General features: G+C 40.1%; 1 protein-coding gene across 4 annotated transcripts in view; it reads left to right on the plus strand.

Moving 5' to 3' along the window:
- Positions 1-12,037, plus strand: part of MORC4 (MORC family CW-type zinc finger 4) — a 43,640-nt gene extending 31,603 nt beyond the window's left edge. For 2 of the 4 annotated variants that reach the window (XM_004440449.2, XM_087426775.1), the window contains exons 14-17: positions 319-494; positions 8,925-9,618; positions 9,915-10,198; positions 10,512-11,424. In XM_004440449.2, coding sequence (XP_004440506.1) covers positions 319-494; positions 8,925-9,618; positions 9,915-10,198; positions 10,512-10,665 — 1,308 coding nt within the window. In that variant the 3' untranslated portion in view covers positions 10,666-11,424. Of the gene's footprint in view, positions 1-318; positions 495-8,924; positions 9,619-9,914; positions 10,199-10,511; positions 11,425-11,916 lie in introns of those variants that run through there. The other 2 variants (XM_087426776.1, XM_004440450.2) reach the window with 2 other exon arrangements.
- Positions 12,038-14,651: the final 2,614 nt, after the last annotated feature.

Below are 14,651 nucleotides of genomic sequence, written 5' to 3' on the forward strand. Positions count from 1 at the left end.
GTGAAAACCCAGCCTTAAACTGGGTCACCAGAGAGAATTAGACAGTGATTGGGGGGCCTGGGTGTATGTTGTGAGTGGGATGACTCTAGGAGCCAATAAGTGAGTTGGGGAAGTCTGTTGGTGTCCAGCCCATAAGGTTATAGCTGAACGTGCCTGGGTTCAGTGTTCTAGTGTACATTACTGCGCGCTGTTTGTTTTGTGTAGGAACAGTTTCTTTTTGTTTGGCAAGTATTTTTTCCTAGCGTCGGAAGGATTGACTCAACCTTTGGTATTTAGTTTGAAATTGGGATTTTCATGAATCATTTCTTTTTTTTCTAGGTATTCACTAATCCACTGAAGATCCCTACTATTCAAGATATGGATGAATTGAATAATAAGACAATTGAGTATGAGGGAATTGATAGCCCTAGCCAGCTTCCATCTGTTGGAGAAGAAAGCAAAACACCTTCTCTTCAACTTAAGCCTCTGGATTCCAGTGTTTTTCAGTTTTCCAGGTGGGTAACATAGTCTTTCTTCAATAGTAATCCTCAGGGTCTGTTTTCCTGTCAAGTAAGTTGGTATTGTTTTCATGTTTATGTTTTTCCTAAGGCCTAGCATGGAATTCACAAGGAGAAACACCATTTGGGGTTGATATAATTGTGTGTTGCATGTACCCCCAATTTTTCAGCATTACAACTGCTATGTCGAGTCTCTCTGTCTATCTGTCTGTCTATCTATCTATCTATATTTTTTTTTTACTTTTTTGAGGTGATCATCTGATGAATGCTCTTTTATATACTATGTATTCACATTATGTTGGAAATTGTGTAAGTGAGATAACGGACATGAAAACTCTTTGAAAAGCATAATGTGCTATACAAATGTAAGGTGATGTTACATAGATAAGCACTATTTCTTTTTTTAAGTTTAGGAATATTGAAGTCCTGTGGGGCCCCATAGGCCTAGCACATATTGGTCACATATAAAAATAACTATTAGAAGTTTGTGTCATTAGGTAAGCCTTCTAGTTCATTGTTTCCTGGAGTAAATTATTAGTATAAGTTTAGTCTTGGGCTTTACTTGTTCATCTTCTAGCACCTCATCAATATTATTTTGTTAGTCCATATAACACGAAGGAGCATACCTTTTCTTTTTCTGAAACATCAGGAGTATTTGAAGCACTGAAAGATATGACTGCCCCTATACTGCCATGAGACTGGAACTCAGGACTCCTATTTATGATTCGCTTTCTCCTCTTTACTATGCTTCTCACTTCTGGCAGGGCCAAGCCATAGGGCAGGTTCGGAGTTGCTCTCTAATAGTAGAAATTTCAGCAGTCATCAGTAATGTGACTATCACATAGTGGGTTGTGAACTTTTCCTTGACCCTTTTCAGTTTGGATATCTTCTTAACATATTGTAGGATAGAAGTAATGGGTAAATACCTTACATAATAGGGTAAAAATGACTCCTGGTATTTTTCTACCAATGTTACTGATTCTTTTTCCTGTTTCTTGCTTCTTAGGTGGGTCTTTTCAGCTTCTAATCTAGACAAACATCTCTACATGTATGCAAGTCCCCTATTCAGTGCTTCTTCCACAATTAAGCCCTGTAGATATTGGAAGAACCCCATGACCCCCTGAATGTGAACAAAAAGTCTCAAGAGGAAGTAAGCTATTAGGAGCAAAACTAATAAAACTCTAAAGGAATTAAATGAGAACCTGTATGAAAGCATCTAGAACAGTGCCTTGGAAGATAGTAGGTACTCAATAACTAATGGTTGAATCTGAGTCATATAGAAGGAGCAATTTCTAAGACTGAACTATGCAGCAAAGGGGTAAGAAATATAGTCTAGTTAGTCTCAGGGGCTTGAGCATAATTCTAATGTTCCCATCCATAGTTTTTCCAACTCCCATTGTGGTTGAGAGGGGCATACAATAAAGTGCTGTGTGTTTTTGAAGCACGTTGTTACCCCTCTACCTTGATCTCCTTGAGATGGTCATGTATCAGAATTGCCACTAGAATATCAAGGTATCATTGCTCTTGAAGGCTGTCCTTTCCCTGCTGGGACTACTTCTCCTTTTTCTTCAGTGTTTCTTTTGTTATTCGTTAGTGGGTTTTGGTAACCTGAATGAGATTACAAATGCTAACCTTTGTATGTGTGTATTTTATGAGTGCAGTATGACAGTATATCCATTGGGTGGCATACTTCATCAGTCTTTATTGAGATTTCTGTATGAGTCATGGAACTGCTATATCCAGAGTTTTGGCTATAGAGGACAAGTAAAATACTTTGTTCATGTGTAGTTTTAATTTGAGAATAATATTATTTGGGTAGAGACACATGGTAATTGATGCTGCTAATGTCATACATTTTATGTAAGGTCAGTAAATGATGATTATGCATTTCAGGCTACAGGTGTAGGGGGATTCAGATTGATTGGAATGAGTCTGCCTTTTTATAGGGGAAAATGAAAGTACTCAAGAGTTTAGTAAAATATACAGGATTTTCTGGTAAAACGATGTTAATGGAATAATAGGTTTAGTCAAGAGTTACAAAGATCTCCTTTGTTATTATCAAAACCTGAAGCTGATAAGGGTCCTAGGGTCATGTCATACGGCTCTCTAACTCTAGATAAAACAAAGCCTACACTATCCAAAAGAGTTTTTAAAAGTTCTAGTGGAGTAGATTATATGACCTAGCAGGGGCTCCAGAGGTGTCACTGGAAACAGCTTTGTGAGTCTCACAAATCTAGCAAGGGGAGAGGAGGACTTGCAATAAAGAAGAGGTTTAGCCAGTATGTAAACGGGCATAACCTTTTAGGGGAAGACAGCTTATTCTTTTAAAGGGAAATGATCCCTTTCTGTTCATTCTACATATATTTGAGTGCTTACTGGATGAAAGGCAGTGTTCTAGGGCAGTGATGGAATCAAAGATGAAGGAGCTTATGGTAGTCAAGGTTATATATGTAAGTATCCCCAGTACATGCTAGGTTTCATATGAGTGGTACAAACTAAGGTCGAACGTAGCCGTAAGCATATCAACAAAAGCAAGAATTAGTGGCTGTAATTTATTTAGATATTTAGAGAGCCTTTGAGTAACTTATATATCAAAGGCTAATTAGTGCATGTTTTGAAAGGATAACCAAAAAAAAAAAAAAAGAAATCCAATTACACTGTAATGGTGGAAGGAGAGGAGGAGAACCATTCTAATGTGTTCGAAGGAATATTTGAAACAACAAACACAAGACAAAAATAGAAGAACAATTTTGCAAATGAATAAGATTGACTCAGGCGCCAGTATTAACATTTTAAAATATGATCTTTGAGAGAGACTTCCAGAATGGAGAAATGAGGAGCACGATGGACTCTTTTTACCAGCAAATAACCATTTAACTGGAAAATATTATTAAACAAAACAAAACAGTCATTCCAAGTTCCTGGAAATTGTCCTAGGGGCATATAGCAAATGGAGAACATTTGTTCAAGAAAATCTATTAAATCTCAGAAAGAACGGCAAGAGTCTTTGGCATTTAGCCTGCTCCCATCCCCCTCCAAGCTATATTTTATGAAAACGACTCAGGGAGCTCTAATCCAGGTAAGTGTGGTCAAGAAGTTGGGGAGCGCCCTCTTCCCCTAGCTCCCAGTCTAGAACTTTGGTTTCACCTGGGAGGAACAGGCCTCTGACATTTCTCATCTCCTCCAGGTCTGTCTTGCAGAAGCTCTATTCCAGGCAGAACCAAGAGGACTGGGTCTCTTTTCTCCCATCCAGGTTTCACTTTGCCCACCCAGCCGCCACTCAGAGGGTGGAAGCCCTCACCTAGGGACAGCATACCGACAATACTGGACCCCTCTTGCTCCAGCCCCAGCTTACTTATAGGGCAGAGGTTAGTGCCAGAAGGAGCAAGCCAAAAACCATCCCAGCATCCATTCATAAAGAAAAGATTTCACTCTTGGAGAAGTGAGCCACTGTCCCTGCCCCCAGCTCTTGCACAGTGGCACAGAGGTTCTGCTTAGGGAGAGAGGCAGGCCTTAAAGATGAAGAACTCGTTAGCTGTACCTGAAGGTACTGACTTTATGTGGAACAGATCAGGGAGAATTCCAGAATTGTCAAAACTGATGAAAATCTTGGTGGAGAACAATTAAGAGGGTACTTATAATCCAATGATACAAGTTACAACAAGCAAAATGGCCGAGCAATCAGAAGTTTGGTAACAGAGAGAACCAAGGTAAAAGACAGTCAAGAAGTGCTCTCCTGGGATCACAGTCAACCCTGGGGGTTAGGAAGGCAGTGCACAAGCACAAGGCTGCACTCACTCAGCATCAGTCAGACCAGGACATAAGGTGAACTTGAAAGCAGTCCCCAAGCCTCACACAGATCAAACAACAAAGGGCAGGAGGCTCACTGGCGCTAGGGTCTTAAGCACAGCCTCTAACCAACCACTGGCTGAACAATAAGCTAGTCTGACCCAGGGGCAACTCATAGGAAGCCAGGCTTAAAAATAAGATCACACATATCCCTGGTAGTCTGGAAGACTAGGTGCATGTTCAAGGCTGTGCCCTCTCAGGTAATTGGAGAGGAAAAAATCCAAGCTGCTACTACCTGGCTGAATGGGGCAGCAACATAAATTCCTTGAACTGTGATAGCAGCCTCCAAGCCACACATCCAGTGGTAAAAGATAAAAATCTAACTGGCTAAGGGGGCCTAAGTACAACTTGACCTATGCTGACCCAGGGGTAACTCCTAGATTGCCAGGTAAAAGATAAAAGTCAAGAAGAAATCTGAGGCAGAACATCAGAGACTGCATATTTTGGGGGAAATAGATTTCATGGAGTCAGTTCAGCCAAGACACTAAACAAGCACCCAAGCAAACAACCACCACCACCACCATTCAGGGAGGTGGGATAGGTGTCCAGAGTTTGCTGTACCATATTATCTAAAATATCCAATTGTCAACAAAATTTATGAGACATTCAAAGAAACAGGAAAGTGTGACCTGTACATAAGAAAAAAAAAGAAGCAGGCAATACAAACTGCTCTTGAAGAGACCCAGATGTTGAATTTAGCCAAGACTTCAAAGCAGCCATTATAAATATGTTCAAAGAACTAAAGGAGACCATGTCTCATCAAGTATAGAATATCAATAAAGGGACAGAAATTATTTGAAAAAAGAACCAAATGGAAATTTTGGAGGTGAAAAGCATAATAACTAACAGGAACATGAACATTTCACTAAAGGGACCCAACAGCAAATTAGAGTTGGCAGAAGAAAGAATTGGCAAACTTGAAAATATATCAATTATAGGTTATGCTATCTGAAGAACAGAGAGGAAAAAAAAATGAAGAAAAATGAACAGAGCCTCAGAGATATGTGAGACACCATTAAGTGCACCAACATAGACAAAATAGGAGTACAAGAAGAGAGAGAGGAAAAGGGGTAGAAAAAGGATTCAAAGAAATAATACCTGCAAACTTCCCAAATTTGATGAAAAACATTAATCTACACCTCCAAGAAGCTCAACAAACTCAAAATAGGATAAACTCAAAGAAATTCACAGCCCACAGTGAAAATATTATAAAAATATTGAAAGCCAAAGGCAAAGAAAAAATCTTAAAAGCAGAAAGAGAAAAAATATTCAGCGTGTAAAAGAGATGTTCTCCAACCACAAAGGAATTAAATTAGAAATCAACAACAGAAGGAAATTTGGGAAATTCACAAATATGTGGAAATTAGATACACTCCAAAATAACAAATGAATAAAAGATGAAATCGCAAGGGAAATTAGAGAATATCTTGATAAGATGAAAATGAAAACAAAATATACCTAAACTTATGGAATGAAGTGAAAGAAGTACTCAGAGGGAAAATTATATTTGTGAATGCTTATAGGAAACTTGAAGAAACATCTCAAATCAATAACCTAAACTTCCACCGTAAGACTCAACAAAAAAAAGAGCAAGCTAACCTCACATCAAGGAGAAAGAAGGAAATAACAAAGATCAGAATGGAAATGAAATAGAGAATAGAAAAACAACAGAGAAAATCAGTGAAACCAAAAGTTGACTCTCTGAAAAGAACAACAAAAATTAATATATTAAACAATTCCATTTATAGCAGCTTCAAAAATAAAATATTCAGGAATAAATTTAACAGAAGTGCAAGCAAGACTTGTATACGAAAAACTACAAAATATTGTTGAACAAGATTTAAGAAGACCTAAATAAATGGCAAGACATTTCATGTTTGTGGATCAAAAGATTTAATGTTGTTAAGATGGCAGTACTCCCCAAATTGAACTACAGATTCAATGCAATCCCTATCAAAATAGCAGCTGGCTTCTCTGCAGACAGACATGGAGGAATATGATAAAAAGAAGAAAGAAAATGAGAAGAAACTATGGAGTTGGGAAAGAATTCCTGATATGTAAACCCTAAATTAATCTTTACTAAATGAGTGAATACAGGTCTGGAATAAGAGTTGATTCCTAGAGGGAAGAACCAGACCTTTATTTATAAAACTAATAAGTATTTATAGAACCAATAAGTAAAATCCACTTATTTTTCTCTCCTTCACATAATAGTTCCTTTTTGATTCCCTCTTATGTGCAAAATATTGTTCCCTCATCCCCATCCAGCACAGTTAGTTAAGCTCCCTTCTGTCAAGGAGCTTATACTTTAGTAGGGAACCTATGATACACACACACACACACGCACGCACATACACACACATGGGAGAAAGTGATACATATTATAAGAGAATGCTACAGCACTGTAGGAATTCATGAGTAGCATTTGAGCTGGACTTAGACACGCAGTGTTGGGGAATTCTGTTTGCCTGGTGGTTTTGAAGGGAAGTAGTGAGAGAGAAACCTAGGGCCACATTACATCCCAGCTCTGCCACCTGCTAGCTACATGACCTTGAGAAAGTCAGTTAACCTCTCTAGGCTAAGCATCCTCTGTACAAAATGAAGATAATACCACCTACCTCAGGGTTATTGGGAGAACTGAGTAAGGCCATACACGTAAGCACTTATCATACTGTCTGGCACAGAGTAAGTGTTCAACAGATGTTTCCTATGTTTTGTAATGGAAAAACCTGAATACCAAGTTAAGACATTTGAGCTTTTCTGTTGTGGGGAGCAATAAATAAAAATTTCAAATAGGGGAGTGACATAATCAGAGCAATGCCTTAGGAAGATTCACTTGGCAGTGAGTGATCTGGAGGTGAGAGAAGGGGAGACTGGAGGAAGCCATTGCAGTAGTCCAGAGGAGGTAATGAGAACTTGAACTTGAGTATTGATGGTGGTAGAACTGTAGAAAATTACTGTGAGTTTGGTGGCGTTGTACACAAATAGGAAACATAAGAGAGGGAGCAGGTTTGAAGGTGAAAAGGAAGGGTCAATTTTATCCATACTGAGTGAGATACCAGTGAGACCTTCAGAAGGAAATGTGCGTGACAAGCAGTTGGGAATTCAGTACTGGAGATCAGGGCTCGGGGAATGACTTGGGAGTTATTGCTTTGAGGTTATAGCCGAGAGGTTGTATGAGATTACCAAAGAAAAGAAATGTAGAGAGAGAAGAGAAGAGAATTAAAGACAGAACCCTTAGAGGGGGGAAAAGGAAAAGAAGGCAGGTAATTTGACTTTAATTACCTTTCATAAAACTTTGCTGTTGCTATCTAGTAACATATACCCTTGCTTCATACCTGCAAACTGATTGTTTTTCTGTCTTCCTCAGTACCACAGCTAAATGGACCACCTGCAGTGGCCCTTACACATGTTTAAAGATGGACACGTTTGTTTTTACATAGCCCCTAAATCCTTTTGCTTTCCCCATAAGACTGACACGACAAGATCTATTAAGATGGAAAACCAGTTTTATTTCTGGGTGCACACTAGTTTTCAAGAATATTCAGGGCATTATAAGAATCTAAGGTTTGAGATGTCTTAACAGATGTTCTCAGAAATTGCAGAAAAATATAAACAGCCTTGAAATACTGTGAGGTGGCCAATACCTTGCCTGGCACTTTCACGCTGAAAATTTGAAAGTTTATTTTTACCTTGAAATTTCTTGGTTTTCTGCAGAGAGGGCAGAATAGTTATGAGGATAAAAATGGGGGTCCCGTCCTGATGCATGATATAAAATTGCCTATGGATTTCACTGGTGCCAATTGTTTTGTTAGTTCCTTCAACAGTCCGTGCATAGAGCATCCACAAATGGAAGGTGATTATAGGTCACCATCCTGGAGTTTGCTGAAGAACCGAGGGAGTGCCTGTCTTGACAGAGGAGAATTCTTTTGCCATAAGAGGGAAATGACTTGAATTGGCCAATTCTTTTCTTTGTTTCTCACTAGGGCCCTGTGTTTTAATTAACTTTTACGAGTGACTAATGGGCAATAGCCACAATCCAGTTGACTGGCAAATGAATTGTATGGTGTTCTGTTGTAATATAAAAAAAATGCATGTCTTTGATACCGTACGGTTTTTGTGATACTTTAAAATTAACGAGCAGGCGTGGTTCTCCTCTACATACTCTGCTAGGCTTTTTATGACCTTTTTTCCCATTCTCATGTTAAGAGGTGTTGCGTGTGTATTTTTTGGTTTTTCTTCCTTTACTTACATTTTGGAAACTTCAAAGTCAGGCTAGTTTCAATCCTATTTTCAGAATTCTTACCAAGGTCAACCTGGTCCTGTTGTATCCATATACTGACTCTTCCTACCTTTGAAATTCATCTCTCCCTTAAGACCAATTGCTTTCTCAGCAAATTACATGAGTGAAGGAGTTGGGGTTTGGGGATAAAGTTGTGTTCCTAACCTCAAGTGATCTGTGGATAACAGCTGGAGTCAGTGTTAATATGGGACATTTGAAAAGGGGCTCCATAGGCTAAGAATATACTTAGCCTGTATTGTGACAGCTTAAAATTTAATATCCTCTTCTTCTTGCAGTAAGTACAAATGGATCCTAGGTGAAGAACCTGTGGAGAAACGAAGAAGGTTCCAGAATGAGATGATAACACCTCCTCTAGATTATTCAATGCCTGGCCCTTACAGGAGGGCAGAGGCAGCTGTTGCCTACCCAGAAGGGGAGAACAGCCATGATAAATCTAGTTCCGAGAGAAGCACACCGCCGTACCTTTCCCCAGAATACCCAGAAGCGAGCAAGAACACCAGTCAGAGCAGGGAGGTTTCAGTTCTGTATTCAGGGGCCCAAGACCAGCACCAGGGGTCCCTCCTCCCTGAAGAATTAGAAGATCAGATGCCAAGATTGGTGGCAGAAGAATCTAACAGAGGCAGCACAATCATAAACAAGGAAGAAGTAAACAAGGGACCTTTTGTAGCTGTTGTCGGTGTTGCAAAGGGTGTTCGAGATTCAGGAGCTCCCATTCAGCTGATCCCCTTTAACAGAGAGGAGCTTGCTGAGAGAAGAAAAGTGGTTGAATCCTGGAACCCAGTGCCTTATTCTTCTGTGGCCTCTGCTGCAGCCCCTGCCGCAGCAGCTGGGGAGAAAGGAAGAGGCTATGAGGAGAGTGGAGGTCGTAATACACCAAAGATGAAGAACCAAAGAGAGCTGGAAGAACTGAAAAGAACCACAGAAAAATTGGAACGGGTTTTGGCTGAAAGGAATTTGTTCCAGCAAAAGGTGAGGGCAACACCTTACCACAGGAATAAGAGATCATTGTAACCAAGGGAACAGAGAGTTGGAGCTCTGATGATTTTGTGTTCTGAGGCCTTTAAACAAAATAAGCCATTGAATTATTCTGTTGTATGTCTCAGATTAAGTGAACCCTAGTGGGCATCCTTCCCATATTTTGGGATTGAAAAGGTCCATAAGTAGAGGAATATGTATGGAGGAATCACAGAGTGAGTGTATTAGAGATAATTTTGGGCACTCTCGTAGCATGTGGGGTCATTGAATTTCTGTTTCTTGGACTGCAGGTGGAGGAGCTGGAACAGGAGAGGAATCACTGGCATTCTGAATTTAAGAAAGTCCAGCATGAGTTGGTGACCTATAGTACCCAGGAGACAGAAGGCTTGTATTGGAGCAAGAAACACATGGGCTATCGCCAAGCTGAATTCCAGATTCTGAAAGCTGAGCTGGAAAGAACCAAAGAAGAAAAGCAAGAACTAAAAGAGAAACTGAAGGAGACAGAGACGCACCTAGAAGTGCTGCAGAAGGCTCAGGTCTCCTACCGGACCCCAGAGGGAGATGACCTAGAAAGGTTAATTACTAGGGTTTAGTTATCAGCTTGTGAGTGCTATTGGGCAGCATCCCTTAGGACCCCCAGTTACTGGTCATAGATAAGGGAGGAAGCCTTAATTAATTCATAGGCCACCAAGAATTGAGGAATTACTTCTTAGAGAGCTGCACCCAGTCTCCCTGTGCTTGGTGGCGTTGTGCTTTCTTCTTTCTTTCTAGCTAATGGAAACATAATTGTTGAGAAACGTAGGCCCATTTTTAAGGAGCTTCATGTTGTTCTTTTGGCTAATGACTTCATGTCATCTCTTCTCCTACCCCCTCACTCCATCATACAGGGCTTTGGCAAAGCTTACGCGACTGCGTGTCCACGTCAGCTATCTCCTTACTTCTGTCCTCCCTCACTTGGAGCTTCGTGAGATCGGGTTTGACTCAGAACAAGTGGATGGGATCCTGTATACGGTGCTGGAGGCAAATCACATACTGGATTGAGCACCAGATTATATACTCTATATACCTTTCTCTTCTCTACCCTTCGCTCTTCTCTACCCTTTTCTTCTCTACACTTCTCTCTTCTCTACCCTTCTCTCCTTTCCTCTCTCCCTCCCCCACTTCTCTCTCTCTCTCTCTCTCTCTCGTCTTTATGCCTTATATAGAGAATCTTTGAGTAAATCCTGGCTGTTAATCAGTCTGCATCTTATTCAGTTTTGGTGTGGAGAAAGAGGCTAGTTAAATAGGCTTTTAAGAGTTCCAGGAACAGAAAAGCAATAGTCACCGAACAAGGTGACCTGAAAGCTTTAACTTTCATGACTTAGATACTTGGCCTATTTCATATTCTTTCTGAAATGGTTAGTATTCATTTAGGTTAAATCAGTCAGCAAATACTGGGTCCAATGTACTAGGTTTTTGGGGATAAACTAAGAGTATAATTCAGGGTTTCAGCCTTCAAGGATCTAGCAGTCTAGTTGAAAACACAAGACACACACCGAGTTAACTAATTTGTACAAGTGAGTGGTACAGACAGGATAGAGAAGTTCTAGAGGGGAGTTCAAGGAAGGCATCACATCAGAAATGGGACCTAAACTAAGGTTGGTTTAAAGAACGAGCATGAGCACACAACGGTTGTTCTTTAGGTGGTAGGACTATGGTTGATATTTTTTCTTCTTCCTATCTTCCTGCCTTTTTCAAATTTTCTATGATAAACCTGTTATTCTTCTTACGTTGGAAAAAATAAATTGTTTTAAAAAATAATGAGTAGGCTTGGCTTTAGATATCAAATGGGACACTGTGTGAAAATATAAGGTAATTTTATATTTATAATTTATGTTATATTTAGCATTACCTCTGGAAGAATAGCATGAACAAAGGCATGGAAAAAGCTGCTATGTGAAAAATGTGTTTGGTAGGAGTGATGGGTTAATGTAAAGGGAACTAAGGTTAAAGCATGACCCATTCACCCACCCCCCTCTGTGGTATTTGCATTTTAATAAGGGATTCTTGAAAAAGAAGACCTCAAGGCTCAAATTCAAAAAATATGTATCACCAAACTGTGGGATTTCAGGTAGTGGGGGAGCTATTTTAGAGCACGGAGGTCTATCTGATATCCCTCAGAATATGGCGCTCACCTACTCTTTAGGCTAGTGCTGAGTGAGGGGTAATCTCGTATTATCAGAAATAGTAAAACTTATACTCTTATAAAAGTAGACATTTTATTTTTTTCATTGCTTTATTTTATTTATACAGCACATACTCTTCAAAGAGCTCAAGATACTCTTCAAAAGACATTGAACAATGAACACATAAAAATATACCAACAATGAAAAATAAGAAGTGAAGGAGAAATAATAAAAGGGAGGTGGGTTCAAGCAATCACAAAAGGGGTAATGTTTTGAATGTTCATTTTGTTTCTTCTCTGCAGAGTTACTTCAAAAGACTCTCCCAAACTTACTTTACTTCCTTTGAAAGGAGGCCCATCATAGATATTCCAGTGACTGCAAAGAATAGGGGGAGGCCAGAGCCAGGCTTCACCTTTGAATGAATACTTAAAGATATCCCTGCCCCCTTACCTTACCTCACTGCAGCTCTAGCCTGCCATGTGATTAACTCTCATGTCAGACATTTGGACTATTGATATTGAAGGCCCCAGTTGTCTAAGTATAAATATTACTGAGAAGTGGGGAGCACGTGCAGCCGTTCTCTCAGTGATACTTGTTCTTCAGGTGGGGGCTGTGAAAAAGTGGGACTTTGCACAGATATGGACAATATGGATGGGAGGATGGGGTGGGAAAAAATTCAGAGCATTGAAGATTGAGCCTGTGAGACAGAGAGAGAGAGAGAGAGAGTGTGTGTGTGTGTGTGTGTGTGTTGGGTGAGTGAGGGGGCAGAGTACGAAGGAGTACAGGCAGTTGGGCTTTAAAAAGAAAATGATGGAAAAATTTAACTCTTTACTACTGTTTACTCTCAGCCCATTTCCTTGTGCCGACCTCAAACTGCTTCTTCCAGCAAGTTACCTGTGTGAGTCCATTTACTACAGCACCAGAGCTACCTCTTTGTTATCTAGTTACAATGAAACCATACCAGTGTGAAGTCCCTTCAATGTTAAATGCCATGGTGGAGAGTGAAGTGTCACCCAGCCTTACCAGAGCTCATAATATAGAGAGGAGGCAAAAGACATTCAGGAGAAAAAAGTGGGTACTTCTTCCTGGCTATCCTGCTAGGGTACCATAGTCACACTTCTCCTTTCAGATGTCTCTCACATTTTCCCTTTAACTTTCCATTTCCACAATCAACATTTAGATCTTTATTACCTCATACCTTCATAATTGAAATAGATTCTTAACTGGGCTCCCTCATCTCCTATGCTCATTCCTTCAATCCACCCTACTCACTGTCACTCAATTGCTTTTAATGACCTCATCAGGTTATGCCTCTGCTTAAAGACTTGCTAGTGCTCCCAATTGCCCGCCAAGTGCAATACAAATTCCCATTTGGCTTCAACCATACTCTAGACTCATCTTCCAACGTTCCAAACACAAACCATGTTCCATCCAAACGGAATTATTTTTCAGTTTCTGAACCTGCCTTGAGATTTTCTCTTTCTCCACCTTTGCTATTTCATTCCCTTTACCTGGAATATTCTCCCTCATCATCTTTCCTTTGGCTCAAATGTCAACTTTTTTCCTGAAAATTCCTCTGATTAACCCAGCCAGACATCACATTTTCTTTGAACGTGTAAGTTTTGTGTCACTGATAAGGCTCTTACCATAAACTTCCTTGTCCTGTCTTCCCTATTAGAAAGTTCCAGATTCACATATTCAACTGGCTGCTTGACATTTACACTTACATGTCTCACAGGCATTTCAAATGAACCCTGTTAAAAATAAACAGTGATACACACCCTGGGACTATGCCTTCCCCCAATTTTCCTAATTTTAGAAAATGGCACCTCTACCCACCCAGTCACATAAGCTAGAAACCTGGAAGGCATCCTTAATTTTCCTCTTCTCTAGTCCCCCACATTCAGTCTGTCAGAAAGTCTTTCAGTTCTATCTCCAAACTATATCTTCACTCCACTTACTTTTACCACAGCTACCTTAGTCCAGACTACCATCATCTCCCATAGATAATTGCAACTCCTAACTGGTGCCTTTGCTTCCACTCTTGTTCCCACTATTGTCTTCTCGCTACAGCCAGAGTGATTTAAAAATATAAAAATCACAAATCAGATCATGTGACTCCCTGCTTAAAGCCCTTCAATGACTTCTCATCGCACTTAGAATAAAATCCATAATCCTTACAATGTTCTACAAGACCCATGCCTACCCCTGCCTACATTGTCCCTTGCATCTCTTCCTCATAGCTCACTTTTCCCCTTGCTCGCTGTGGTCTTCCCACAGAAACATCAGGCTCTTACTTACCACCGAGCGTTTATCCATACTGTTCCCTCTCCTATAATGCTCGTATGTGCAGTCTTGGCATGGCTGACTATTCCTCATCCTTCAGGTCTTAGTGTAAGTCAACTTCCTCAGGCCTTCCTTGGCAGCCTTTTTTCTCTACCCTATTCTATCATTATTTCCTGTTTTGTTTAATTCATAGCAGTTCTCACAATTTGCAGGTATATATTTGGCTGTTTACTTTCACTCATTCAACAAATACTTACTGGGTACCTGCTATGTGCTGTGTGGTATACAGTGGTGAACGCAACACACAGTCTCTGTCTGCCTCTTTCACTAATAAGGTCCATGAGGGGAAGGGCCATGCCTGTTTTTGCCAATCACTGTACCCCAGAACTTATTAGAGTACCTGGTATGTAGTAGGTAATTAATAAATAATTGTTAATGAATGAGGTAATGATGGGAACTGTGTTTTGTTCGTATCCCCATCTCCTTCAAGGGCCTAAAATAGTGCCTCATTTATAGAAGGGGTTGGATAAATACAGTATGATTGAGGTAGATAACAATCCTGGACATTAAACTGAA

Source organism: Ceratotherium simum, chromosome X (genome assembly GCF_057802395.1).
Source record: "Ceratotherium simum simum isolate JZ-2026a chromosome X, ASM5780239v1, whole genome shotgun sequence".
Lineage (NCBI taxonomy): Eukaryota > Metazoa > Chordata > Mammalia > Perissodactyla > Rhinocerotidae > Ceratotherium > Ceratotherium simum.